Below are 27991 nucleotides of genomic sequence, written 5' to 3'. Positions count from 1 at the left end.
AGAGCGGGCGCGCAGGTGCCGCCGTCCCTGCCCGAGCCGCCGGCAGGGAGCTGCGCCGCCCGGCCCTCCTCCCCGCGGCAGCCCCGCGCGGCTCTCTGCCGCACGGCCAGGGCCAAGGCCAGGGCCAGGGCCAGGCCCGCGGGGGCCGCGACTGCCGGGCCGCTGCCAGGCCGCGGCCTGCGGAGGCCGCCCCGAGGGCGACCCGCCTCCCGCCGCCGCCCTCCCCGCGCCCATAGGCCGGCCGGGCGCCCGCCCCGCGGCGGGGCGGTGGGGTGGTTTTCTGGCGGGCGGCGGCCGCCCGGCCGTACTCCGCGATCCCTGCGCGCCGGGCCGCGGCGGGCGATGCCGTGCGGGCAGCAGGAGAGCGGCGCCGCCCCCGCGCGGTACGTGGTGGGGGTGGACGTGGGCAGCACGGTGGTGAAGTGCCACGTCTATGACCGGGCGGCCGCGGTCAGAGGCTCCAGCTGCAGGAAGGTGAATCCGCGGCGGGCGGGGGGGCAGCGGCGGGCGGCGCCCTCACCTCGCCGTCGGGCCGAGCGGCGCGGGCCGCCCTTCGCCGGGCGAGAGCGGAAGGAGTCGGCGGGCGAGGGCAGCCTGAGGCGGCGTTTGCCTCGGGAGTCGGCGCCGGGGGCGGGCGCCTGCGGGCGGGGCCGAACGTGCCCGCTCTCCGCCGAGTGCTGGGCGGTTTTGACCTGCGGGTCTGCGGGTCCCTCACCCGTGCGGGGTCCCGGGAGGCGGCGGGTTGCCCAGGCGAGGCGCGGGTCGGGGCCCGGCGTGGGAAGCGTTCACGGGCGCTCACCCGGCTTGGCTTTTTCCCCGTGCGCAGGCGTCCTCTGAGTCGGGCCGGGTGGGGACGGCTTCCCGAGGGGCCTCAGACCAGCCTGGATGAAAGGAAACCCCCAACCCGGTTGGGAGCCCCATGGGGGATACTGCTATTGCCCTCGCCCCGTTACCTCTCAGCATTTGCTCCCGCCCACCTTTTCTCGTTACCTTCGCTTTAGTCGCTTGTTGGCCAGTTCCTCTTCAAACAAAACAACTTTTGTTAGTAAGGCATAGCTGAGATTTGCACAGGACTTGCATTTACACACGTCCCGTTATGTAACAGCGCTATGTAAAAAACTGTTAACTTTGGAACATGAATTTCAGGCTGCTTTTGGTTTGTATGGCTCGTGATTTTGGGATCAAGACAATCTCCACAATTAACTTATTGTTAGCTATTGCAATGAAAAGATTGCAGCGGGGGAAGTGCAAGAAATGTGATGGATTTTCAGAGATGGAAGGGGATGTTCTCAGTGGAGCTGACTCTCCCTCTTGCTGGAAGCCCATCTGGCAGGTGCTCCCTGGCCTGCTGTGCCACGCTGCTAGTGAGCTGCTCAGAGAGATTGACATTCGAGTTCAGCAGCGGGGCCAAAAGGCTCTCTGAGAAACCTGGTTTCCAGTTTGGAGCCCTGAAAGGGGTCTACAGGCTCCCCAGTTCTTGGGGGTTTGGGCTTCTTTATTCCCTCTGAACAGAGGAGGTCTTCTAGAGATCACACACCCACGTTCAACCATGTTTTAAGAGTGACAAACACTGTTGTTTCTCCTCTTGGAGTAGATTCAGAAAATTAAGACCAAGCAAAGGCAAAACTGAATGTATTTGCAGAAACTTTCACAAGAATGCTGGTTTCTGTGAACTAGGGATCATAATGATGTTGTGTGTCTTTCGTGAACAGGTGGAATCGCTTTATCCTCGTCCTGGCTGGGTTGAATTAGATCCTGAAGTGCTGTGGAGTCAGTTTGTTGGTGTAATAAAAGAGGCTGTACAAGGTAATGGCTTATAAAGTTTGAGAAGTTAATTAATTATTCACCAGATTTAGTAAAGTTAGTTAATTAGATAATAAGATTATCTTTATTTTTTAAAAGTACTGAAAATTCATTACAAGTCTGCAACATGCTTTAAGGCCTACAGCATGCTTTAAGGTCTATTCAATCATTACGTGAATAGGACACTTCAATGACTTCTTTTCTTTCAGTGGGGCCAGATTAGGATTGAAGTAGAACCAGAAGCAGTGTGCATACTCGATTTACGTGTCAGTGACAGCGCCTCATTGCTCCAGCTTTTTGTATATGTATCCTTCCCCAGTGTCTGCCTGCCTTCCTCCAGATGCCTCTGTGTACGAACAGAGTAGACTTGTTTCTCCTTCCAATTCCCTGTTATTCTACCGCCGCTTTGTGTCTGTGGTTGTGAGTGTATGTGAGAATGAAAGCAGGATGCTGCATAGTTGTGTTCGCTCGATTACAACCCAATATTCCCACTTTCCCCATTCAAACTACAAACAGTTCTTGCCATCCGATTTATGTATCATTGTTCTTTTCTATTTGTACTTTAGCGTAAAATTTCCTAGTACTTCATGCACTAAAACACACAACTCCCTTTTCTGCCAAACTTCTGAAGTTTTTTTTTTCCCCCTCTTTTCTGGATTCTGCTCTAACTATGCACTTACTCTCTACAACTCGCAGAGCTTTCCCATTATATCAGCTCCAGCATCCTGCAGTCCAGCATGGATCACCTTCTGTGCCATGCTGATGCCATGGACCTGTCAACTGCATCCCAGCTCACTTTCTCACAGTGCCCCAGCCTCCTTGTCATGTGTGTGTGCATCATGCTCTTTCTTTCAGTGCCTAAAGTTCCTCCTGTTCAGCCCCCCTTGCAGTTTGGTCTCCATGTGTTGCTCTGCCTCCAAGACTGGCTCAAGGCAAAACTGCTCTTGTCTCTTCCTTTGGAAGGCAGTCTAGGGGACAGGGAGAGTAACCATTACTAGGTGTAAGCTGCAACTGATTATTTTGGGCTCTTGTTCTGTTTTCTCAGCAGCCACAACTGTTCTGTCACAAGAATAGCAATGCCACCTCAACCCCTAAAGACCTTAGTAGCTTCCTCCACTCCCATTCTGTGCGGCAAATCAGGAAGCAAGTTATTTCAGCTAGTTTTAAGAGGAAGCTTTCCTTGTGGTCAAGCTGTGTGCACTGTCAGCAAGTCATTTTTAAGTGGTTGTGTAACGTAAGTGAATGTAAGGCCACACTTCTGTCAAAAGAAGCAGTCCCACTCTTTTTTACAGGGTTGTTTCAAGTCCAGAGCAGTTTCATGAGTCAAATCACTGTGCAGTCATTTATGCCAGCAGAGCTTCACAAATATTTGTGCCAGCGCAAGAGAGGGTGTGGTACCAGGGGCAGGAAAGACTGTCTGAAAGCAGGAAGAAAGCATAGGAGCGCTTCAGTTTACAGGGCTTGTGGAGCTAAAACGTGATTCCATGTGTGGGTGGATGAGCTGATGTAGTTCAGTACTACCTAAAGGTGGAAACTGCTTCTGGCTGCATAGTCCCGCCCCTGTCTCACACTCTGGTAATTGTTCAACCATTCCAGGAGACAGCTTAGCTCACCAGCTTAGCTGAAAAATGTCTATGCTTTGTCTTCTGTTTTATTTTTCTCTTTAATGGAAGTTAGCTCTACTCTTATTGGGGTCTAGAGAGCATGATAGGTGTCACAGGAGAAGTGGTGGGAGCGTGCGGCTTGTGGAGATGGGGAGGAGTAGGACGTGCCACTCTAATCCGGAGTGAGCTGCGGCAGTACTGGTATGGCTTTGCCTTCAGTTTAGGCCCAGCAGCTACTGAAAAAGAAATACCGCAGTTCTCAAGCCACCCGCTCCCAGGTCCTCCTCCCATACGCTCCCACTACCAGCAGCACTTGTTCAGGCAGTTGGAGCAGGTAGCCTTGCAAAAGCACTGATTTAATTTGCAGCTGATCGAGGGCCTTGATACCACTGCCTGCATGAATGCAAGGACCAGTATAAGGGAAGATGCAGAAGCACATGTAGAGGTTGGCAGAGCAAGACGTGCCCTTTCTCTATGAAACCCCTTCTGTAATTGTTACTCAGAGGCTGTTGGTTGTAGAGTCCGCAGTATATGCTTATGCAAATGAGTAACTTTGCACATGAAAGTTAACATAACATGTATGAGCAGGACCTGCTTAACCTGTGACTTGTTCAAGTAGCGGAATTGAAAGCCCTTCAGGGTAACAGTACTTTGGACAAAATAGGTAGCCTGTCATTTAAGTGGAATTTCTTAATGTATGGGTTTTTTCACATAATTTTGCCTTGGAAGCATGCATGGAGGTACTTGGGAAGCTGACCAGAGCTGCTTTGAAAATAGCCATGGACATATTTAATTATTTACAGTTACAGATATTAGAAAAAATGTTCTGTAACAGTTATTTGAAGGTAAGATTTAAGAGCAAAATTGGTGTATACCCAAGTGTACGTTTTTATACTTCTGAATTTGAAGTGTACTTTGTTGCATTCAGTGATATGTGGTTTAAGCAAATTTGTTCTTAGGAATTTTGAAAGTTTGCTTAAGGAATATAATATTGAAGGTGAGACATGTCATTACTAAAGTGATGTAAAAACTCATGGCATATTGACATTAATCTCTTTACTGCCTACAGAATCAATCTAGTTTTTGTTTCTTTATGGAATTTCTTTCTGTAAGTTTGTAAAGGTACTTACTCCTTCCGTTTGTGCTTTTTTTCACATTCATCCATGTGAAATGCACATTTTAATTGATTATATAGGCATATGTAACCTGCCTGCCTGTCTCTGGGACTGTTCAAGTAAAGTATCCACAGGCCTTTCAGAAGGTGAAAAGGGTCAGTGTGCCACAACTGTTTTTGTAAAATACATGGGTTTATTCACCTGGTTTGGAATCAGTTGGTCTGACTCAGAGTTTGTTGATATTTCACTGCTCTAGCCACTTAGTTGGCCAGTCTGTAGAGATTTATATTCTCTCAAATTATGAATTTCCTAAGTATTCCATAGGCTTTATAGTTATATCAGAAAAGTTGTATTTTTGTTTGTTTCTTCAAATAAATACTTTGTGTGTGTGTGGTTTGTTTTTGTTTTTCAGCTGCAGGACTCCACATGAGCCAAATTGCTGGTCTTGGCATCTCAACGCAGAGAGCAACTTTCATTACATGGCACAAGTATGTATACTGTGTGTTGTTTAAAATGAATTTGTGTTCATTTGTATTCATAGAAGCAGACCGTAGAAATGTTGAACTCGGTCAAGTCACAACCTGAAAGCAGCAAATGTCAGTCACTCATGTTCTCTTGTGTTTGCACAGCCACACCTTACAGCAGTTCCAAACGGTTTGTAAGTGTATGTCCTTTTTGTTTTGTTCTTAGTACTTTGGAAGAGATTAATGCATATGTATTTTTTAATACTGGTGAGAAGCCTCACACTCGAAATGTCTATGTGCCTATTACTAATTCCTCAAATCCACCAGGAGGATACGCACTTATTTTAGGAATTGACTTAGTGTTAATTGTCCTGACTGGAAACGGTGAATGATGTTGAATTTATGGGGCAGTGTATGTTCTGTAGTTTTAAATGGGAATGTTCAAATACTGTTTTTCAGGAGGACAGGGAAACCTTTTCATAATTTCATAAGTTGGCAAGACTTAAGAAGTGCTGAACTTGTGAATTCCTGGAATAAGTCCCTTCTGCTGAAGGTAAAACTGTGCTAAGCTGGATACTGCTTGGACATATTAGAACTGTTTCATTTTTATGAAGTGTAAGGGCAATATATGAAATACTGCAAGTGTTCTGTTAATATGACCTGCTGTGGCCTAAAAACATTTAACTGAGCAAGATTAGCATGGACGATAGTACCAAGAAAAAATGCAGTACTGATAGCCCCAAGATAATTAATTATGGGAAAAGATACCTGTAGGTCTAGCACACATTTTGTTACTTTTTAGTCTCTTTGTTGTATTAAAATGTTGCATGTTAACACTGCTACAGCAAAATTTTTGGATGTAGGTAGTTCTTGGTTGGCAGTGTTTGGGGTTTTTTGTTAGTTGGGGGTTTCTTTAATGTACGGTTTGCTCGGATTATCTGTAGAAGGTACATTTTATGCAGCTTATGGCTTGTGCTTCATACCTTTAGAAGAAAAAGATTTGCTCTAAGTGGAAAAACTGAAGTTATTTTTCCTGTAAGTGGAAACTAACTAGCACACTCATCATAAGAAGTTAAATTCTTCAGTTTGCCACTGATTTCTTTTGTGAATGAAAACTTGATTAATGATTAAATTTTGGTTAATCTAGTAAAACATGATTGAGCCTGTCTACTGTAGGAGAATTTTAACTGGAATAACAGTATGTAACGCTGTCAGCCACATCATGCGTCATGCGCATATAGGTGACCTGTCTTCGTAATGCAGAGCAGTCTCTGTCAGTGTGCCAGTGCAAATCAGTAAAACAGACTTGCTTAGTGCAGCTGCTCTTTCCCGTGGTATGTGTTGTGGGAAGGCTATCTGTTGAAATCCTGTCTAAGGATTGTGTAACAGAATTTTAGCTTTCTGAATCTAATCTCATGTCAGCAGCTTTCATCTGTGTTGTCATCCTTTAAAGATAATTGATCAGAAACCTTTAAAAGGAGAGATTAAAAATTAAGTAACTGTTTTGTTTTGAAACAGGTAATCCATGTTATTTTCACAGTGCTTCATTTCTTGACTGGGAATGATCGATATGTGGCACCAAGTTTTCTTACTTTTTCAACACAACAAACTTCTATGAAGTTGTCATGGGTTTTTAAAAACATACGTGAGGTAAGCTGGAAAAGGAAAAATAATAGCTTTCTTAAGTTGTAATAATGGCTAGTGACTTAGGTTGGTTGTAACCTCTTCAGTTTTGTCTTGCTGGTTCTTTTCAGGAAAAGAACCAGAATGAAAGACTTTTATCTGTGTTAATGTTCAACACCTGTCTACCTGAATATCTGCTCAGTTTATACAACTTTTTCCTCTGATTCTGGAAATGTGTAGTAGTAAAATATGTTCTTCATGCATAAGAAAAACAATGAAATCACCTTATTTCTCTTCATATAATTATACAGTTAGTAATTGTACTTTGTTTTAAAGTTGTTTGCACTCTAGTTTTGCATGACAATTGTATTTATTTTCAACTGGCAGTCTTATCTTTCCAGTCTGCATTATTCCAGTGTTTACAGTTTCACAAATAATATCATACTGAACAATCAAACATTGCAATTTATTTTGCATTTTGTTGTAGTGTAAATTGGAAACTACACATAAAATAAGTTGTGCTGGAATAATCTAATGGACTAATGAGCACTGAGCTATTTGTTGCTGTATTCTTTGCTATAATCCTTACCATTTTCCTTGTTTCTTCATATTGTATTTATAACTTCAGTCATCTTATTTTCTATGTTAATTTTTGAAGAAAATGCTTATCATTGATTTTCTACCCTGTGTAAAGAAACCTCAAAATCTTTTGAGTTTTGTCTGGTATTTTCTGTCACAAAATTAACTGTTGAGAAGGTCAAGTATAATTTTTTTACTGGCAAGTTTTGGTTGGACCTGTTGAAAGTGTGAGGTGTGAATTTGGAGGATTATATAATTGAAGGTTATGCAGCTGCTGAGTATTCAGTGTGAGATGAACATTTTGCCAGGCACTGATACTGCAATTATGTGACTATCAAACCAAGAAGCTCAAAAATTCCTGGCTCTTAATTACAGAGAATAATGCATTCAGTCATGTTTTGAGTGAACTAGTTTGTGTGTTCTTTTTCTGAATTCTGTAGTTGTACACAGTATCAGTTAGTAGAAATTAGATGAAACCTGAATTTCCCATTTTAAAGGGGAAAAAACCCCAAGGAAAATAACATTTTGAACTCTTTACAGACAACATAAACCAGAAAATGGCATCTCTGTCTTTATTGTTCTCAAGCATGTATTTTAAAATACACTTATTTCTTCTATTTCTGTTATTTTTTTATTTAAGTGCCATATGCAGGACCTTGTTTTCTTTATTCACCTCTCCTTCACTACTGTTATAATTGTGACTATAAAGTTTCCCTTCTTAAGGCTCTAATGCCGACGCAGTAGAAGATTAATTGCTTTTCTTTCCGTAGCAGCAACTGTAAGAAACTGTGCTTATTGTCTTTTAGGAGCATGAACTGTAGAATAACATTACTTACATAGCCAACTCGCCCTTTTTTAGAAGAAATATTGGCAATCAGAGACTTATTTTCTGGGGATGCTATCATTAACCACAAAGAAAATGAGAAAAGGAATCAGGAAATACATTCCTCTTTATTGTACCCAGTTGTAAATACTGTTTTTGTATGTATATTTGTTCCCAGGCTGAAGAAGCTGCCAAAAAAAATAACTGCTGCTTTGGAACAGTTGACACGTGGTTACTGTATAGATTGACTAAAGGTGAATGTTACAGTTCGTCTTAAATATTAATAAAACATACTGGAATCTAAGTAACGATGTTCATGATTGTCATTGATCTTTCCTAGAATTCAAATACTTTTTTGACAATTTGTGCTTTTTTAATAATTGATTAATATTGTAATATATTTACTGTTTAAAAAAAATAACTTCTGAATTAATTATTCTTTGGGCCTGCCTGGAAGGGTAGTCAGAAAGGGAAATAATTATTCAGTGTAATCAACCTTTTAAGCATTTAAGATTTAAAGAGGACTACCAGAACTAATTGGCCTTGATCGAAGAAAAGTATCTGTGAAAGACAAAGAACAAAGAATTGTTACAAGTGTGGAAGAAGTACAAGTTTCTGTCCTGAGGGCTAAAGCCTGAGCAATTGGATAGATTATGATAGACAGGATGCAGTCAGTGTTGTACGTGTTGTCAAAAGTACCAGCTCTCTTCTAGCCAGTTTCATGAGGGTGAAATAAGGTAAGTAATATATACACATTATAGTGAGTGGCAGGTAAAGTTTATGTGCTCATTGTATCATTATGGCTTTGCCTGTAGACACTCAGTTTATATTTCGTGGGAGCAACTGAGGTGTTTAAATAAAAAGTATGTTTGAAATCACTCTTAAATATTTGGATATCTAAAGTCTTACTTTGTTCTCTTTTTTTATGGTAGGTTCTGTGTATGCTACAGATTACTCAAATGCCAGTGCTACAGGCGTTTTTGAACCCTTTATGGTATGTGCTGTTCCAAAAAAATGTTGTTGCTATTTATTGTGCTTCTGAGAGAATTGCTGACATTTTTACTTTTTCCATATTATTTCAGAAATGTTGGAATCCCACTTTGTGTAATTTACTTTCCATTCCAATGTCTATTTATCCTCCAGTGAAAGACACAAGGTAACTATGAAGGCATATTTAAAAGAATGTGATATCTGTTAAATTAATTGCCTTTAGAAAAGTACTACATAATCTGCACAGGCAAAGTAATATATAGATACACAAAACAGATTAAATTATTTTTATATGCAGATGTGCTTTTTTAACACTACAACCAAAACTTTATTTTTACTATCAGTATTTCTTAAAGTGATAGTTTTAATGCTTTCTTTAAAATAAATCAGTAGCGTTACCTTTCATATGCGATGCAGACCCAGGCCTTATATATCTAGATTTCATTTTAACAAAAACGTCAATGTAGTGTTGTGATGTTTCTCCATAATGTTCGTTTTAAGCTTCAACTTCGGATCAGCTGACTCTGAAATATTTGGGGTACCTATTCCAATAATGGCAGTGGTGAGTGAAAATGTTTCCTTACTTAAATCTGTATATTTGTACCTATATTCTTTTTATCTAGCTTTGATTTAATACTTGCTTGTTTAGTAAGTATTCTCTATTCCTTCTCTGTGACTTAACTACAGTAGAATTGGTTGTTGAATTTTTCTCCAAAAACTCAGTTTACAACCTTAGGGGGCAAGGAGAAGAGAGGAATGGGAAGGGATTTCTAGAGGTTGAGATCCATTAAGGTTGGATGACCAAATGATTAAGCACTGAATGTAGGACTTAAGAGAGCTGGGTTCTGGTCTAAGCTCTGGTAGTCTCTCTCTCTGGCTTAAAATCAGTTGTTCTATATAAAGTTGTGCAATGGGGTCCATCCTGGCTTGACTTCAGCAAGCCTCTACACAAATGTAAGAGTATTTGTTGATAGATCCACTTGTGGTACCTTTTATTTCTTTTTTTCACTAAAAATAAATGGAGAATAACATGTTCTTGCATCAGTAGTTAGGATTTGGATAAGAAAACCCCATATTTTGTAAAGTTATGGCTTGTAGAAAAATCTGCTTGAATTGAGCTAAATGGAAAAATTGTCATCTATCTAACATGAAATTGTCTTGCTATTTTTAAAGAATTGTAGACTCAATTTACCTGTAAATTTAGTGTTTCACCAAGGCACAAACATAAATACTTTTAATAGCCATCGTCTTTGTTGAAAAATTGAGCATGGAATAATTTGGTACAGGAGGGGTAGCACGGAAAAAGGAAGGTGAGACCTCAAACCTTCAACTTTCTATTTGGGGGAAGAGGAATTCAAGCCAAGCTACTCTGTTCTGCTCCCTGGTGTTGCAAATGCCCCATTTATCCTTGTCAAATACTAAAACATAAAATATTTATTTTGTTTCCATGACATACTTTTCAGTGTTGCAAGCAATACCACAGACGTTCACGTTGTGTCCAGACCTGGTGTAAATTGATTCTAGGGATAAATCTGACTGTTGGAATGGCCTGCAAATACTTAAGAAATTGTATAGGAGTCCTCTCTTAATGCTCAATTCCTTTCTGAACGGTTATTTGTATTCAGAACTCTGAAGTGTTCGCATTGGTATTTTAAAATCCAGCAGCATTGTAGGCTGGTAGTTGATAGCTAACTTGTATTATTTTTGTTGGTATGGCAGGTAGCTGACCAGCAGTCAGCCATGTTTGGAGAATGCTGCTTTCACCCAGGAGATGTTAAATTGACAATGGGAACAGGTTGTTTCTGGAATGTGAATACCGGAGAGCATCTCTTTGCATCACAGAGAGGTAAGCTAGTGAAATTTTAGAGTATTTCACATTACTTGACAGCTGTTAATAGTGATGGTACAAAAAGGGATAAAACAGGGCTATGCTTTTCTTTCTGTCTTTAGTTGTAGAAAAACAGTGTGAAAGTGTTTTCAGAACAGAAGACTCTGGAAATTTTTAATTAGAAATGTAGATCTTGGTTATCCTGAAATATGCTTCTCAAGAAGAGAATCTAAGTAACATCACTAATAATTATGTCTGCTACCTGCATCCCTCCTTTTTTTTTTTTTCTTTTTTTTTTTTCCCCCCACTTGTTCTTCTTGATAGCAGTATTATACAGTACAGGAATGGAGAAAAAGGGGATTGGTCCTCTGGCTTCTCACATCAAAATGTTCCAGTGGATCGCTGTAAGTTCCTCTGCTTGAGCCCTTATGTTTTGAAGTACCTGCAGTGAGATAATGCAGGATTAGCAATTACTAGTTTTCTTTTAAAATACTAGAAATGGGCTCCCCAATGTGTTTCTAGTGTTTAAAACTTTGTCGTTCTGAACATTTGTGGTCTGTCAAGCTTGTTAGTTTGTTATAGATGGCTATTTGTCAAGAGAGCAACAGACAATCCTGAAGTAAATTTGCCTGCACAGTCTTTCTCTGTCATATTTTTAAACAGTTACTAATTTCAGGAAGCCTACAATTTAAACTGGGAGGGGTGGGACTGGGGAGGAGGACAGCAGTGTGCTAAGGAGACTTTTACCAGTTAAGGTCTGGAAGGACCTTGGCAAATACAGGAGATGTGTCAGAACTGAATAGCACGGACATTGAATTCCCTATGAATGCAAATGCTTTTTAGGCTGATTAATGATGTCATTGTGATGATACTTTTACTAGGAAATCAGATGTATGCAGTCTGTGGAAATGTAATAGCAAAAACATGCTGTAAGGTTTTTCCATTTTGTTTTCTTTTAAGAAAATACATGGCTATTGTGATCTGATAGGAGTTGAAATCTTTAAGGCAGTGCTTTAGAAATTTTTACTGCTTTAGGCTGTTATTTATGTTAAAGTTATTTTCCCTATGTTCTTTGGCTGTCGTGTGGTATGGTTAGTAGGACAAGTTAGGTACCTAGCTTTCTCAGTGTCCTGGGCATGAAATGTAATGTGTTCAATCTTTAAAGTTGACATATGTATTTAAGACTGCAAGATGAATCCCTACAGCATCCTCGTGCAAGCTATTCATTAGCTGCTGTTCTAGTTTCTGATCTGTATTTAGTTGCTATATATGACAGTTAAAAAAAAAAAAGTTCCTTTGAGAACAGCACTTCTCACAATTCAGTGATGGAAACATGTTGTATAGATTTTAAATCTACCTCTCTGGCAGTCTGATAGTTCTTAGTAAGTGTGGTCATGCCAAGTGTCACGTTGATCCATTCCCTAGAGATAGATTATCTTATACTACTAGAGATTCTGGTGTGAGCATCTTTAGGATGGCCATCTGATGGACTTCTCTGTCCCTGATTAGCTGTCCTTCTCTAGGACTTTTGGCTCAATGAATTGTTTGGTCTTGCTGCTTTGCAGCTTCACCTTTGGTAGAAAATAAAGATTGTAAGGGAGACCTGCACCAAGGATCTGGAGATATGTATATCACCTTTTCCTTTCAAGAGACAAATACAAACTTTAATCTAAATAGGTACTGCTAATTGTTTTCCCTTGTAAGCGCCAGAGTGCTTCCAGCACTAACCAAGTTTCTGCAATTGCACTAGTACTACCATGCCACTCTTTTGGACACAGGCAAGAAAACTGGAGATGATTCTGAGAGAGAGACACTTGTATATCAGCAAAGTCACCTTGAGAAAGTAGAGAGAATCCCTAGATCCTTCTGATGCTTTTCTGGTCCTATAGTTATTGGGGCTTATTTACCTTTGTTGCATTACCCATGATCTCTGAGTCCTGAGCAGGGTCCCATAAGGCCTGGGTGCTTTCTTCACTCCAACAGTTAATGGGACTTGGGTTGGGTGAAGTTTTTATTGCAGTGACCACTGAATGCTTAGGTTCTTATCGAGTGACCTGAAAAACCATTTGTCCAGCTGCAGTGCTGGAGAGTATCCACTGTTCAGCTAGATAACGGCCTTTTTGCTTTAGCATTAAAAGCAGTACTCTTGCAGGGCTTTTGTGCTATGTCCTTACTAATACAGATATCAAACAAGAAGGTCTTTGTGTTCAGACTGACAGTTCTAAGTAACATGTCTGTATTCTTTGTTAAGGTTTCAACATATCCATGGGGGGGCAAAGGGGAGAACAAATCGTCAGGTTTATCCTCATTATTGGCTGTTTATTTCTAATGTAATAGTATCTTCAAGCAGACAGATCTTTGAAAGATGCTGTACTGTGTTTTCAAGTAAACTAACAGTGTTTGCCCTATGTATTTCTGCCTTTCTTCTGAGAGATAAGGGAAAAAAAAATTCAAAGTAATTGAATTTTTTTTTTTGAGTCACTGCAAAGCCAAAACTATTTGGTGGAAGTCATAACTTCCTACAAATCCCATCATGTAAACAATAGAAGTGCTAATCTTTTGTAGTTATAGACAAAGTACATCACCAAATATTTGTAATGAGTTTGGATATTTCTTTTGTTGTTTATATTAGGCAAACATACGGGTAAAATGCTATAGTTAACTGGCAGTAACCTTTGTTGGGGACAAGGATGGGCAAACTGTGAAACTTGGGGGTTTTTTTGCTTTCTATGTGAGGAAGCATTGCATATTGAAAAAGGAATTACAAAGTACATCACTTTCATCCTCTTATGTGAATAAGATCTATGTTCTAAGTTTGCTTTTTTTTGTGTGTGTGTATATGTCTGTTTTAGTATTTGTGCATCCCATCTGAAAGCCCAGCCTTCATGTTTTATGTTTTGGGGAAGTAAATTCTGACTTTATAGAAATCATTGGGGAAAATTAGACAGACTGAAAACAAATAGGAAGACATTGATAAATTTTTAAGTATATACAATCTCTTACTTTTTTTTTAAAATAAGTGCAGATAGATATTCTCTTTAGTTTAAAGAGTGGTTTTTTTGTAATTTGATAGTGAATTTTTTTTAGGTTAACTTTAACAAACTTGTTCGAGTCTCTTATAATTCTGTCACTACAATTTTAAACAATATGTTTAACTTCTATCAGTGACTTTTTATCTTGAATTCTGCAAAGGAATTGAATAAAAACTATTTTTTATTTTTAGTTGGGTTTATTGTGGGGAGTGCTTGTATATGTTTTTCTGGAAACATTTAATTTAACTACATGGGGTTTTTTGTTTCATGGAAAATAATTAAGGTCTCTATCCACTGATTGGTTGGAAGATCGGGGAAGAAGTTGTTTACTTAACTGAAGGCTGTATGTCAGACATTGGCACTGCCATAAAATGGGCTCAGGATATAAGTAAGTAATTTTATAGAGGGTAAAATATATTACTACTTAAGAAACTGTTTTATGGGGTTTTAGTTATGTTATTGGGCTTGCTTTTGTTATCCATAATTGAAGAAACTAGCCTACATGTTTTGGATAGTGGAAAATGCACAATCTAATTAGTAGGTTCTCTGCTGAGTGTGTTTACTGCAGGGAGTTTGGTTTGCACAATCATCTCCTCATCAGACTCTGCCTCTTAGACCCTCCTCCCTATGTAGGCTTTTATTTTCCTGAAACATTTTGCTTCTCACTTGCTTTCTCTTGAGCATGACAAAGTTCCTGATGCCTTTTGGTTTTTTTAACCTGGTATCCACACTTGAATAGTAATGGTGTAAAGGAGACCTGTCTAAAGTTAGATGTGTGCTGTTTTAGGCTATTTGGACTTGAATTTTCAGTTGAGGAGAAGCACAGAAATTGACAACCAATTAAGTCTAGGTAGCATGATTGTAAATGCAATATTCCACAAACAGTTGCTGTAATGCTTTTGAGAGATCTCTAGCTGTACATCTCAGAATTAATAACATGTTTGAGTTATATGAAAATAATGTGAAGAACTTTATTTTTAAAAGTAATGGTGTTGTGTATGTTGTTCCACATAGAAGTAATGTGCCTTTTGGCTGTGACTATTTTATGTGATGAAAAGATTTGCATTCCAGATTAATAAAAGACTAAGAAAAATACTAGCTCTATAGTAGTTGATGTTCAAAACCACTGATTGTTTATAGGACAACTTTTCTGAGTGTTCTAATAAACTATTTACTTGGTTTACTTAGAAATTAAGTACACCTTTATTAGGGTGCAAAAAAGGAATTAGTGTCTCAAACTTTGCGTTATCTGGGAAGGGTTTTCCTGACGTGTAGCTCACCACAAAATTCCACATTTCTTGAAGTTGTCAACTTCTGGTGCATATGTGCCATATACATGCTCATTTATGTGCCCTTAAGGATTAAGTGTGACTCAGATTGATCCTCAAGTCTTCATCATTCAGCATTTGACTGAGCCTAGAGAATAACAGTCACTAGTCTTTTAAAGAAATTACTCAATTCAATACACAGTTCAGTGCTGCAGATACAAGTATCAATGGTACATATATAAGCTTGCTACTTCAAATTCCATACTTAAAATGGATACTTATCCATATACAACTTATCCATACTTAAAATGGGTATTATTGGTGTATGCAGAGCAATAGTATAAAGGATTTTTAGCTAGCCAGTAGTGAAATGGATGTGACCTACAGTTGTTACCACAGGCAAAAATTGGGGAAGTTTTATAGGGAGATAAAAAAATAAGCATGCTGCTGTAGACTCCCTAATAAGTAAGACCTTTATTTTCTGGAAATATGATTGCAGAGAAGCAGAATTCAGAAACTTTTATCAGCTTTACGAATAAAGAGAAGGGTAAAACTTTTGCTCTACAGAAGGAATTGGGTCAAAACACAAGGTAAGCTAATGGCCTCTGTAGGGACGGTGAGGCTTAACATGGATGAAGATGAGATGCAGAATTAGTGGTAAAGGTTCCGAAATAGGAATTTCTGCATCAAGACAAACTTAGTTTAATGGGGTTCTTTTAGTGGGATCAGATCACTTCTAAGAATTTTGAAAAAGTAGTATGTGGAATTTCAAGGTGAAGTCAATCTTACTTAATTTTTTCATTTTCTGTCCTGACATAGAGGTACTATATATAGTTCAGAAATAGCAAATACAACAAGAAGGAAAATATGTGATTTAGGCTTATTAGTCTGGGCACAGTAGAACCCAAAGCTTTCAAAGAAATTTATGAAGGTTACAAAGGTAAATTGAAACTCCTGGTAAGTTACCAAGATGGCTTTTTCAAAGATAAATTAGGTTAATCTAGCTCAATTTATCTTTGATAGGAAAATTTACTTCTTACACAAGAAAAAGCAATAGCCCTCGCTTACAGGAGACCTCTAGTCTTCTGTAGAAACATGTTATGTGGCCACATAAGGACATTATTGGTTAAAAATACGGAAGATGGGTGTTAGTACAAGAACTGCACGTGGGTAAAGAACAAGCTAAAGAGGGATGTGTATAGAGTTGTGAAAGGAGACATCTGGCTAGACAAAGAATAAAAGTAGTGTCTATCAAAGAGGTGATATTAGGACCTACCTTATTTATATTTATGTCAGTCACTTGTAAAAATATTAAGGGTGCTGATAAAATATCATGGGTGTTAAGGACTGTCTCTGTAGTCATTTGGTGCTTGGGCTAACAATAACAACATCTTTATGGGGAAAACGCATTTTTTATGTTTTGCAAATCTAGGTTTTTAACATACTTAGGGTGCTATTGTTAGCATTCTCAATTCCCATTTATGTCTATTTGGAAAGTTAATGACCTGTTACAGGATGTGAAGATTAAAAGGCTATAGCATAACAGATACGAGAGGATCCTTTTGAATTTAGTCTTCATCTGAATAGGATTTTTTTTTTTTTTTGGTAATGTGACTGATGGACATGAAATACAGGAAAAGTGATCGTTTCCCTTGGAACATGTAGTTCAAGAATATTACGAAAGTAACTCTAGATTTTTGTCTCTTAGTAATATATGAAGAAATTGAAGTAAATAATAAAAGCATATGACTTGCGCATCTTTACAGATCTTTTCACCAATGTCGATGAAACAGAAAAAATGGCACGGAGTATTGTTGATTCGCAAGGCGTTTGTTTTGTTCCAGGTTTTCAGGTAAAATTATTATTATTAATATAAATTAGAATATATTCTTAATAACCCAGTTAAAATTTTAACTTTTACATGTTTAAATGTAGTCATTTTCATCTTATCACAGTATTTATTCTGTACTACTCAGGTTCTTATTCTCTGTCCCTCACCACAACATCTGAAGATCATTGTCATATGAGAATGCTTAAACACCACCCCCCTATAAGAAAAATCCTACGAAATAGGAAAATTACTTCCATTTTGCAGATGGAGACCGGGGGGACAGATAAACTAAATGACTTGCCACAGTAACGCAGGCAGTGCCTGTAGAGACAGAAACCGATCCCATAGCTTTTCTGCCTCATGCAAAGCCTTCATTGAGACAATACTTCTAAGCACTGTTCTAAAATAATTCATTTTATTCTGCCTCTTTTCAAGATGTAGGTTGCAATTCATCAGAATACTGAAGTGTACTTAAATATAAGCAAGATTGCAAGTCCTGGTGTTATGAAAAGCAAAGATAGTAATATTTAGACACTTCTTTGATATGCAGATTTTAATCTGAATTAGATTTTTCCCTTTAAAATAGGGTTTGTGCTTGCTGCTGAGCACAATGTGTATAGTAAGGAATTCCTGGCATTTGTTCTCTACTCTAGTCCCCTCCGTTTCCCAGTAGCTTGTTTTTACCTTCCTCTCTATTTGAGGAACTTCCTGCAATTACTTGATCCCCTCTGGGTCCCAAGCTCCGGGTTCTTTCTACTTGCTTTCCATTTATGATAGAGACTTATGTGTCCTCATGTCTGTCCTTTCTACCTCTGATTCATGATCCCTCTTGAATTTCATTACAGATGTGAGGTACTGTCCCCGTGCAGAGGCAGCAACAGGGATGATATTGATGCTGCAGTTCAGTCTAGCGTATTAGTCTAGATTGGAATTGATGGGAATTCCAGTTAATACATTACATTAAATGACAAATTGTGATAGCTGGGGAGCTGACATACTGCCTATTCAGCTACAGAGCAGTTGCTTCCAGTATGGGTTTGCCAGTTGATGATAATAGCTCGTAATTTGTCACCACAAAATATGACAGAGCTGCAAGTCAGAGCTCTTAGAAAAACTTTCATACAGAATGAAAAAAAACAGGTTTTGCTAATGTAGCCATTGCTATCTTAGGGACTGTACAGAACCCCAAAACTTTTTCATCTAGTTAGGCTACTTTCCTAAGCAACATGAGATAATCTGACTAAAAGCACGCTTTCAGCAGCATAGCTGTTTCTGCATTGTGGGTTTGTCAACATGAAAATATCCATGTCTCCACAAAACTTTGTTTTTCTAATCAGTGTTGCTGTCCAGAGGAAACTCTGTGGTGTAGCCCTGGTCTCCCAAGTTGTCATTTGGAATATTAGCATTATAAACTGTATTGGACAGATGGACCAGGCAAGATGAAGTGAAAGCTGCTGTTGTGCTGTGGGGTTGAGTAATGTCTGCCGTCAGCTGGTTCTTTGATGTACAGACAACTGATGTTTGAACCTGTCAGGTGTTCAAGTTACTGTGTTACTCAAACAAAGAAAAGCTATTAAGATGAAAACAGTATTCTCTCTTTGCTCAAAAATCACCACCTTCTCTTTTCTCTTAGATGTCTTAGATAGTAATTTGTTAGTTTGAATGCATACATTTTAGAGCTACATGGAATGTTTTTGACAGCTCATCTCTCTGCGTGGGTCCAAGAGTTCTTTTTTTTTTTTTTTATCTTCATTGCTCTACCATACTCAGTTTGATCCCAGGACTAGTGTTTTTTCTAAAGAAACTTAACATCTTTAATGTTACTTCTGTGTAAGTCCTGTATGTTAATGGAACAAGGCAAAGAAAAATTTCGTTTCTTCTACAGGCAGCCCAACTACCTTCCCTCAAACAGCTGACCTAATCATTATATTTATTTTTAGGGGTATACAGCTTGATTGTGCTGAGATGCTTCCATTTAGCATTTACTGTGAGTAATTGTGCTGTGAATAAGCCATGCCAAATTTCAATATTTGCAGACAGGAATCCTGAGGTAGACAAATGTTAGTCTGAATCTTTTTTGAACCTTTATTTCTATTAATATTCAAGCTGTAGAGATGTTGGTAAAACCTCTTTTTTGTTTGTTTGGTTTTTGTTTTGCCTTGTGGGTTTGTCTCCCCCTTGCTTTCTTGACGCTGTCTCCAGAAGGAACCCCAGCTAGCTTCTTGTAAACATTGAATCAATCTCTTTTTCCCCAGTTCTAGTATTCCCAGTCCAAATTTAGAAGCTGTACTTAGAAAACTGAATAGATTTCTCTAACTGTGACATCTAGTTGCCACTATAGTATCCACCAATGTTAATTTATTTGCCTTTTAAAAGCCCCGCTTACTTCAGTGGAACATGCTTAGCTAATAGACTCACAGTAACAGAATCTGGTTCAATTTAGAAACTGAGTGGATTAAATGGTGTGAAAGGGGACATGAACAGAGTTGACCACTTCTGGGACTGTTAGCGTGTCTGCTTAGCTTCACTGGCTAGATGCTAACACAAATTGATTGTATGGTAATGTTTCTTAGACTTCAAAATTATAGTGGATTGGGAGGGTTCTTATGAAGCCCATATGTTCATTTCCTACACAGTAAAATGTTTCTCTACTTGTCCATATTAAGGCAATAAGAACCAAGTTTCTGTCTTACTGGATTCTACTGCTGTGATGCAGCGCACTGAGAGGAGCATCATTGTGAAAGTGTATTTGAAATTGAGTGAATATGTGCATAAATAATTTTACTCATTCTGCTAGAAATAGGGGGTCCCAGGGTTAATTTGCTGTGGTTAGTAGTAACAGCAAAAACTTAGGACTCTTCATTGGGTTGTATGCATGTATATGGACTGCTACTTTTTTCTTTTTTTAATGATTGATTCTTTCAAGATACTCATCCTTATGTAGAATATGAGTCTATGTTTTTTAGTTTCTTATCTTATATATGAAAATCTGTAAACTTGGAAGCTAGGGATCTTTATTATGCTACTGGGCTGGACAAGGGGTTCCATTCTTAGAATGGGAAGGGTACTTGTATATGGAAAAAAGAGAATACTTTATTTTACTGTAATGCAGAAGTTCCTTCTGTTTTGGAACTTTAGAAAAATGCCAGTTTTCCTTTTGGCTCTATGTACCTATCCATACTTTTTTTTTTTTTTGGCTCTATGTACCTATCCATACGGGGTTTTTTGGCTTGATGTACTTATCCATATGTTTGGGGGTTTTTTTAACATATGTTAGCATTTTCTTAATTTACTTTATAAATATGTGTGTATATATTTTATAAGCATGAAATTCAAACTTCTGGTAAGTGTTGTCATAATTAATAGTTAGCACAATACAACTGGAAAGGATTGTTTCCATTTAAAAATGACTGTCTACAGTGAAAATAAGATTTAACATTGTCACAAACCAGGTATGGTCCAGGAAACTAATATTTTGTGATAAAGTTCATCAGAGGAGTGGAGAAGAGGAGATTGATCAGTCAATCTTCCAGTTCTGCAAAAAAAAAAAAAGACAACTTAGTGACCATAAAAATTTTAGTTGGACTCTATTTATCAGTTAGGTTTATCTACCATCCATTTCAGTGTTACTTATGAAAGTCAGTTCATCTTTCTTTCAGCAGTTCAGGAGTGTTTAAAAAAAAAAAAGTGTGTGTGAAATCTTGCTAGAGAACAGCAATATCAGTGTGCCCTGTCCTAGACTCTTAAAGTGTACACTATATGTATTTTAAAGAGAAGTCATACAGATTAGTGTTATTTAGTATGTCAGATTTGGAAGAAGTCACTTAAACCTTTTTCCTGTTGAAAGAAGCTATTTAAACTGTTCACTGAATTAGCTAAAATAATATTATATACCTCTTACATATTGTTTTCAATTTTCTCCTTTCACTATGCTGCCTGTAATTGTCGTAAGTTTTTTGGTTTTTTTTTTTACTATTTGACTCCTTTCTCAAAAGCCTACAAATACAATTCACTGAACTCATGGTGAAATCTTTTCTGCAGGTTTCTGTGAATGACCCATATTTATGTGCCTCTTTCATGGGGCTGAAACCTTCCACTACCAGAAACCATCTTGTCCGAGCTATATTGGAATCTGTAGCTTTCAGGTACTGCTTACTTACTTATCTTGCTTATATTTTCTTATGTTTGCTTTTATTTTGATCAGCAGTGTTAAATGGATACATGGACTTCTGCAGTTTGTAAAATATAAACTGTAGTAATCCATTACTGTTACACTGAAAAGGAGTTCTAGCTGCTTTCCTTTTTTTAACACTTTACAAATAAACTTGTGTATATTTATTAGTTCAGAGTTTTTGTTACTAAGTAACCAGTAGGGATTCTTAAATTATATTGTTTTCTGCATGTTCTAAAAATGTTTTCTGTTTAAAATTTGTCCTTACCCTCCTGACAGAGTTTTGTCAGAAGCTGTAGCCCACTCCAGCTGTGTTTAAAGTATACCTGAAGCTGGAAGTTTTGTATCAGCTCTTTGGCTAAAGTTTGAATTTTTGGTGTTTTATAAAACACAGTAATAGGCATCTTAAACATCTTTAAAGATGTGAATAGACAACAACTTCCACATCTAACCGTCAAGGTTAAAGATATTACTGCTAGTCACTGATGATATCACATCAGTAGCATACTGTGGAACAGACTGGTTCTGCCTTGCAAACCCATGCAGCATGCCTCGAACTGAAGCTGAATGTGGTTTGAGCCTGGCTCACGCTGCACTGTGGCCAATTAGGGAACGCTCATATGCTTCCGTCCATCTAGTCACCAGCTCTGCTTTGGGCATGATAACCTTCTGTGAAGAGGCAAAAAGGATTTCTGGAGGAGGGTAACATTCTGAGTTGCTGAAACTGTTTCTAATGCATTTTCTTCTGCACTGTAAGAGGAACATGAGATGCAGCAATTCCTGAACTGAAGCATGGGTCTCTTGAAAACAGGGATGTTGAGAATCTCATCTCATTCAAATACCTAACTAGAATAGGGTAGGGATCCTTTGTGTTTAGATTTTCTCCCAATAAATGAAATGGTTTCAGAACAAGTCAAACTTACAGCCTTCAGATGTTCCCTTTAAAGAACACCTGGATAAAGTCTGATTAACACTTTGTCAGCCTACTTTCCTCACTCTAAACCACTTGTTACATCAACAATTGCATCTTGTCTGTAGAAACCTATCAGCAATTTCAGGTGGGAAAAACGTACCTTCTACAGTGACTTGCTATAGAATGGGCCATGATTTAGCAATACTTGTCGCCTTCATAATGATGTATAACAACGACCACTTTCAGTCTTTTTTTTTCTTTTTTTTTTTTAATTTATGCATTCTGGAAGCTTGTTAGCTATTGCAGCAGTTCTGACACAACTGAGGCATTTTTTGCCTTGTATTTTATTTTCTGACTATGTAGATACTGGAAACACTTTATGGAATATATAATACTTAATTCAACTAAATATTTTTTTAAAGAAACAAACTGCTTTATGATATCATTGTGAAGAAGGTACGCATTCCTCTTCAAACTATTCGGTAAGTTCCATGTAACTTTTAAATCTGATATATGGGAGTTTGATTTTAAATAGGTGTGAACTTTATGCATTTTATCTTACAGTAAAAATTCTGCTGAGAAATAGATGATTACCAAGTCAAATGTTAATGTAGCTTAAGTGGCAGTAGAGTCTACCCACAGAAGGGTTGGTTCTTAATTAAACTATTGGCATTGGTGATTGTCAGTAGGTGTGTAATGAATTGCTCTCTTTAAAAAAAAAAATAGGCAAATTCATGTTTTCAGGTAGCACTAGAGTGCATACAGCAATGCCTACCACAAAGGTAATTCTACGCTTTATTATCATTCTTTCATACTGAATTCTTTTGTGCTGGGTCTGTCCTAGACTGAATATTTTTTGAAGATGTCAGTTAAAGCTGGATCTATTTGTGGGGGAAAGAATACTTTTACAATTCAATTGTTAAGACATTGATTTTGCTTCAGTCTTTGAAGAAGCAAACCAAATTTAGTGAGGTAACTGTGACCCCTAGAATATGCTTTTCACCATGTCTTGGAAAAATTTAGCTGAATTACGTGTTGCTGGAAAACTACATGGCACGTTTTGGTAGGTACTTGGTTTGGGCACACCAGTTGTCTTAGAGCCTCAAGTCCTGTCACGCTGAGAAAGCGCTCCAGAATTTCTCCTTCTAGCAGCCAGGGGTCATCATGATACCATGGTCAAGAACAGAGAGGAGAGCATTCCTGTCCCTCTTGTGGCTTTTTTCCTGATACCCATGCAAAGGAAGAAGTGGGCTGGCAGGCATGTAGATAGTTGAGAAATCAGAATTTTGAGTAGTGGAAGGAAGATGAAAGTGCAAGGTGAGGGGAGGTAAAAGTTTCTGTCTTCCACCATGTATTGGGATAGAGTAGGCAAAGATGAAGGAACAGGGTTTTAATTAAGAGGAAAAGATCAAAAGTATTGGAATTTTTGATTCCTTAGGAAGCTTTTTTACATAGAAAATTGCATCCAAAATTTGAGAAGTTATATCAAGACTGCGAACTGAAAAATGGGAAGTGTGGAAATACTGCCTAGGGAACATTAGAATTCTGATCCCATTTACGTTGTAACATAAACTTTAAATTGTATGATCATTTTCTGTTTTATTCATTAATACAAAATTGCTGTTTCATATAGTGACTATAATAGTTAACTATTATCAGTAGCAATTCAGCCTGTGGATTAAGCATTAGAAGATAATGAGATACACTTAATGGCTTTTTCAATAGGGTTGTAAACTGCTCTCCCATCCTTTTGTCTGCACATCTTTAGTATCTGTCCATTACTTTTGATTTTTTCGTTGTTGTTGTTTTTATCCCATAAATATGTTAATTCCCTTTTTAGCTATTGTCCTGTATCTGTCATTTCTTCCTGGTCTCTGGTTCCTACAAAGCTGTCATTTTCATTAGCCCTCTACATTCCTATTACTTCTCTTTGCTTGTCTCAATGCCATCAAGGAAAGCACAGAGAAGAAACCCTCAGTTTTAGTCCTCATGTTCTATGTCGTAGCAGTCTGCAGCAGCCTTTACAAGGATGATCCTGGTGGTCTTTGGAGTCCTGGAATGTCACCTATTTACTTGTTCTGTGAAACGGCACATCCCCAGTCAAATGGCATGTAGGAACTTTGAGCTAGAAGATGTTACTGTACAGCTTGAATCTTCAAAGTATCTAGCAGCAAAATTTAGCTAAATGTAAAACTGAGTATTTGGAAATTTTCTTTCTTTTTCCCCCTTGTAAGTTGAATCAAATGGATGTCTTATTTTTACAGAAGAAGGAAAATGCGTGTCACTGGCATTAAGAAAGTGACTCTGCCAGTTAAAGGTTTTTATGCCATAGTGTAGAGGCGGTAAGCCTGCGTAACTGTATGTACAAACAAGCAAAACCCTGTAACATCACTGATCAGGCAGTGTCTCCTAGTTTTACTTTCAGAAACAGCCAAAACATTTATGTAAAAGTTTTCTGAGTCATCACGTGGTACAGAAGATTTCAGCTGGCATATTTGAATTGAAGATTTCTAAGCAACTGTTAAGTTTTATTACCCAACACTTTTCTATAGTAATAAACAGTAGATGTCTTTACTGCACCACATTTGATAGAACAACAGCTCCATACCTGGCTGGTATTGGAGTCCAACAGCATAAGGAACCAATCTATGACAATTCAAAGATTGCTTTTTGTTATAGTTATTTTTTGTTTGCAAGGGTGATTACTTTGCACCACTAGTAATCACTCTCAGATGATTAAAGATCAGCATTTATAAGTTCTGGTTTTCTCCATTAATAGGGTCTCCGACATGATGCAATTAGGAAAATAGATAGATGGAAGCCCCATTCTCATCTTCCTTATAAAAAGAAGCAAGTGTGATGGCATTTTAGCTAACTAGTACAAAGATTTGTTAGTAATGAAAAAAGTACTTTTCCAGATCTGAGAACACTTGAAAGGGTTTGTTTAATGTAATGGTTTTGACTATTGTCATGTTGTGGTGATAACTATGTAAAGGTTCTGTTATAAACCCTAACATTTCAACCAGGATGATGTATAGTTTTAGAGGACAGAGCTTGCAAAGCTTTTGATAATGTGTCTGTCCTAGGTCCCTGTCTGCCTACCATTCCTCCCCCAGTTTATAGGCATTCTTTTTTTTTTTTTTTTTTCCCCTAGGCACCTTGTGCTGGCCTCTAAATTTGCCCATAAAATGGAAATGCATTTGTGCATGAGTGACAGGAAGATTTATGCATAGGCATGAAACCCCAGAAGTTGTTTTCTGAAATGTTAGCAATAGGCATTTGAACTAAATGCATTTTTTTAACTTATTCTTTCCCTCTCCCTGTAGAGCTGATGGAGGTATCAGCAATAATAGTTTTGTCATGCAGATGACTTCAGATTTAATAAAAAAGAAAATAGAAAAACCTGCAAATGCAGACATGTCTAGTCTTGGTGCAGCTTTTCTAGCAGGCCTTGCTTCAGGTATGTATACATTTAAATGGGTTTTGTTTTTCCCTTCATAATGCATGTTTGTAAATATGGAGGGAAAAAAAATTGGAAAAAACCAGGGCATAACTTCAAATAACTCTAAAAACTCCCCAAAGAATTACTTTAGCCATTTTTGTGGGAATCCAAGGTAAGTAGTGTTTGTGTTTCTCTGTATAGTGCTTTGTACCCATGTACTTGTATTTGATGGACCAAAGAAACAGATGATAACGTCATACGTAAACCAAATCAAGGACCTTATTTGTATTTCTAACACAATGACCCAATTTGCTAAGCAGTTGTATGCTTGTTTAGTTTTACATAAATGAATAGCGACAGTGAGTTTAATGTGAAAAGTATCTGCATATATGTTTGTAAGATTCACTTACATTTAGAAGGATATACCACTGGAGAAGAAAGAGGTGAACCCTATCTTGCTGCCTCCCTCTTTCTTGACTTGGCATCCCTTCCCATATTCGCACTGCTTGGAGCAGTGCTGGGTGGGGATGGATCACGTGACAAGGAAGCTGCCATGCTTACATGCAGCCGTGTCATTCCTACTGAAGCTGTGTCCTGTCATCTGTGAACCGAGTCTTTATTTTTTAAGATTTTCACAGAAATAAACATGATGGAAGTACAAAATAAATTATTAACAGGGGGAAAAAAATCCAGCTCTGCTCACACAGAATTGTTGTATATAATTAACCAGACTTAAAACTACAAACTGTCAATGGTTTTGCTTAATGGAAGTATATTTTGTAGGTGGATATTAACTTCATTCAATTGCTTTGATATGTAAATAACACAACTGTAAGATAAAAACTATATGCTCAGGTAAGACTTACTCAGCAATTAAAACTGTAAGAAAGCTGCAGCCCTTGATAGACAAGCATGATTCAATAGCATAAATTAATCTGAATACATAACACCAGCTGTTTTCTGCCATTTGTGCAATTTTTAAGACAGTAGAAAACCAACTAGTACTAAGTCTTGGTTTCTGTGGCCCTTCTTTGTTGAGAGGGACCTGCAGCTGAAAGCACAGTGTGGATGAAACCTAAGGGAACTTCAGTGTACCAGAGCTGTTCCTTGGAAACCGTCCCAGCTAAGCAGATGTGCTGTTGTCAGGATTCCAAACAAGTGGATGCTGTTGGAAAGGAGTTTCACAATGTTAAAAATATGTTTCCCTCCGAGAAAGTTGTTGGTTGAGTAAAGAAAAGCTGTCATGATTTCTTACTGTGTTCCTGCTTTGGATCTCTTGGAAATAAATTAAAACAACTCAAAAATAACATATTTGCAGTTGAGCTTGAGAATGAACTTTCTGTTTATAGGATTTTGGACTGACAAAGAACAACTAAAGAAGCTAAGGCGAATAGAAGCAGTTTTTGAGCCCCAGAAGGACTTGGAGGAATACAAACCTGCTATGGATACCTGGCTGCAAGCAATGAAATGCTCCCTGCACTGGTAGAAATTGGCATTTTAATTATAGAAGAATTAAAATCTTTTAATTCATATTTATAAAATCTTGACATTAACAGGACAGTAAAAACCATAACTGAAATTTGTGATGGTATATATAAAAAGTTATACAGTACTTCAGTTACCCCCTGCTGCTAGATTACTTACCACACCATAATGATCCTTCGTATCATCCCTGTGACAGCTGTAGTGCAGCTGCAGCATTTGTGTCCCTTCAGTGACCTCCTTTGGGTGGCCCAGCTGCTTGAATCCTACCATGTACTAGAGATGGGGAGTTTTTTCCTGTGACGGGTTTTCTACTGAGGAACTCGCCTCCCTTCTGATCTTTAAAATCTTTGGTATGTTAATCATCGAGGAAGGGTAAAAGGCACATACGCTTCCCTAGGCATTTCTAAGAAACGTAAAATGATTGCTGGGGAGTGGGTTGTGATGAACTTGATTGTGTACAAAGATATTTTCTTATTAGTAGCCTGTTACCACCTTTTGGTTGACTTTCTAAGGAAGCATTTGACCCAGCTCTGTGATGACAATTTTGTGCACTAAATTAAGATGAAATACAAAAGCAAATAGGCTTTCAGTACTCCATTAAAAAAAAATAATCCAGGATTTTTGTAGCTGATGGTTCCTATCTAGCTTGTAGCTCAATTTTTTTTTAATTTTCCCAAAGCTATGTTATCTGGCATGGCTAATACAAATAAATTAAAAGTAGTTACAGGTATGCTATCTAAAACTTGTAAAAATCTGTAACGTTAGTATTTTCAAGCCCATTGTTAAGTCCTATTATTATTAGCTAAAAGGGGGTGAAAAGTCTATTTTTGAAGCTATGAATGAATTCTATATTTTTTAAACAAATTATAATTAAAGAAATGTATAGTTAATTATTCTTATGTATTTGTTTATCACTAATCTTAAATTATTATAACTTTCTCAGGAGTATGTGTAAATCAGTTTCAAAAATGTAAAATTATTAAACATTTTCACTTCAGAATAATATCAAATTCAAGCTGT

The 27991-nt window shown here is 38.1% G+C and overlaps 2 protein-coding genes across 2 annotated transcripts in view; both read left to right on the top strand.

Annotated features, from left to right (window-relative positions):
• Nucleotides 1-2067, top strand: part of XRN1 (5'-3' exoribonuclease 1) — a 45686-nt gene extending 43619 nt beyond the window's left edge. Inside the window, exons 45-46 of the transcript XR_012043241.1 lie at nt 1713-1806; nt 2013-2067. The gene's annotated coding sequence lies outside the window, so the exon portion shown is untranslated. The remainder of the gene's footprint in view (nt 1-1712; nt 1807-2012) is intronic.
• On the top strand, nt 5-27926 carry GK5 (glycerol kinase 5). The gene is made up of 16 exons (XM_072866385.1): nt 5-474; nt 1713-1806; nt 4935-5010; nt 5446-5539; nt 6505-6636; nt 8190-8265; nt 8944-9005; nt 9094-9167; nt 9503-9563; nt 10721-10847; nt 14145-14249; nt 16896-16981; nt 21002-21105; nt 22467-22526; nt 25371-25504; nt 26836-27926. Exons 1-16 carry the CDS (start codon nt 343-345, stop codon nt 26970-26972), a joined length of 1554 nt encoding a protein of 517 aa, XP_072722486.1. The 5' UTR covers nt 5-342; the 3' UTR covers nt 26973-27926.
• Nucleotides 27927-27991: the final 65 nt, after the last annotated feature.

The sequence above is a fragment of the Ciconia boyciana genome, chromosome 7 (genome assembly GCF_034638445.1).
Source record: "Ciconia boyciana chromosome 7, ASM3463844v1, whole genome shotgun sequence".
NCBI lineage: Eukaryota > Metazoa > Chordata > Aves > Ciconiiformes > Ciconiidae > Ciconia > Ciconia boyciana.
The sequence above is the reverse complement of the archived record's forward strand: the minus strand, read 5'-3'. Positions and strand labels throughout refer to the sequence as shown.

Coding starts and splice junctions, on each gene's coding strand:
- GK5 (XM_072866385.1), top strand. CDS start 343: ATGCCGTGCGGGCAGCAGGAGAGCGGCGCCGCCCCCGCGCGGTACGTG. Junction 475..1,712: donor GAGGCTCCAGCTGCAGGAAG/GTGAATCCGCGG, acceptor TTTCGTGAACAG/GTGGAATCGCTTTATCCTCG. Junction 5,011..5,445: donor ACTTTCATTACATGGCACAA/GTATGTATACTG, acceptor ACTGTTTTTCAG/GAGGACAGGGAAACCTTTTC.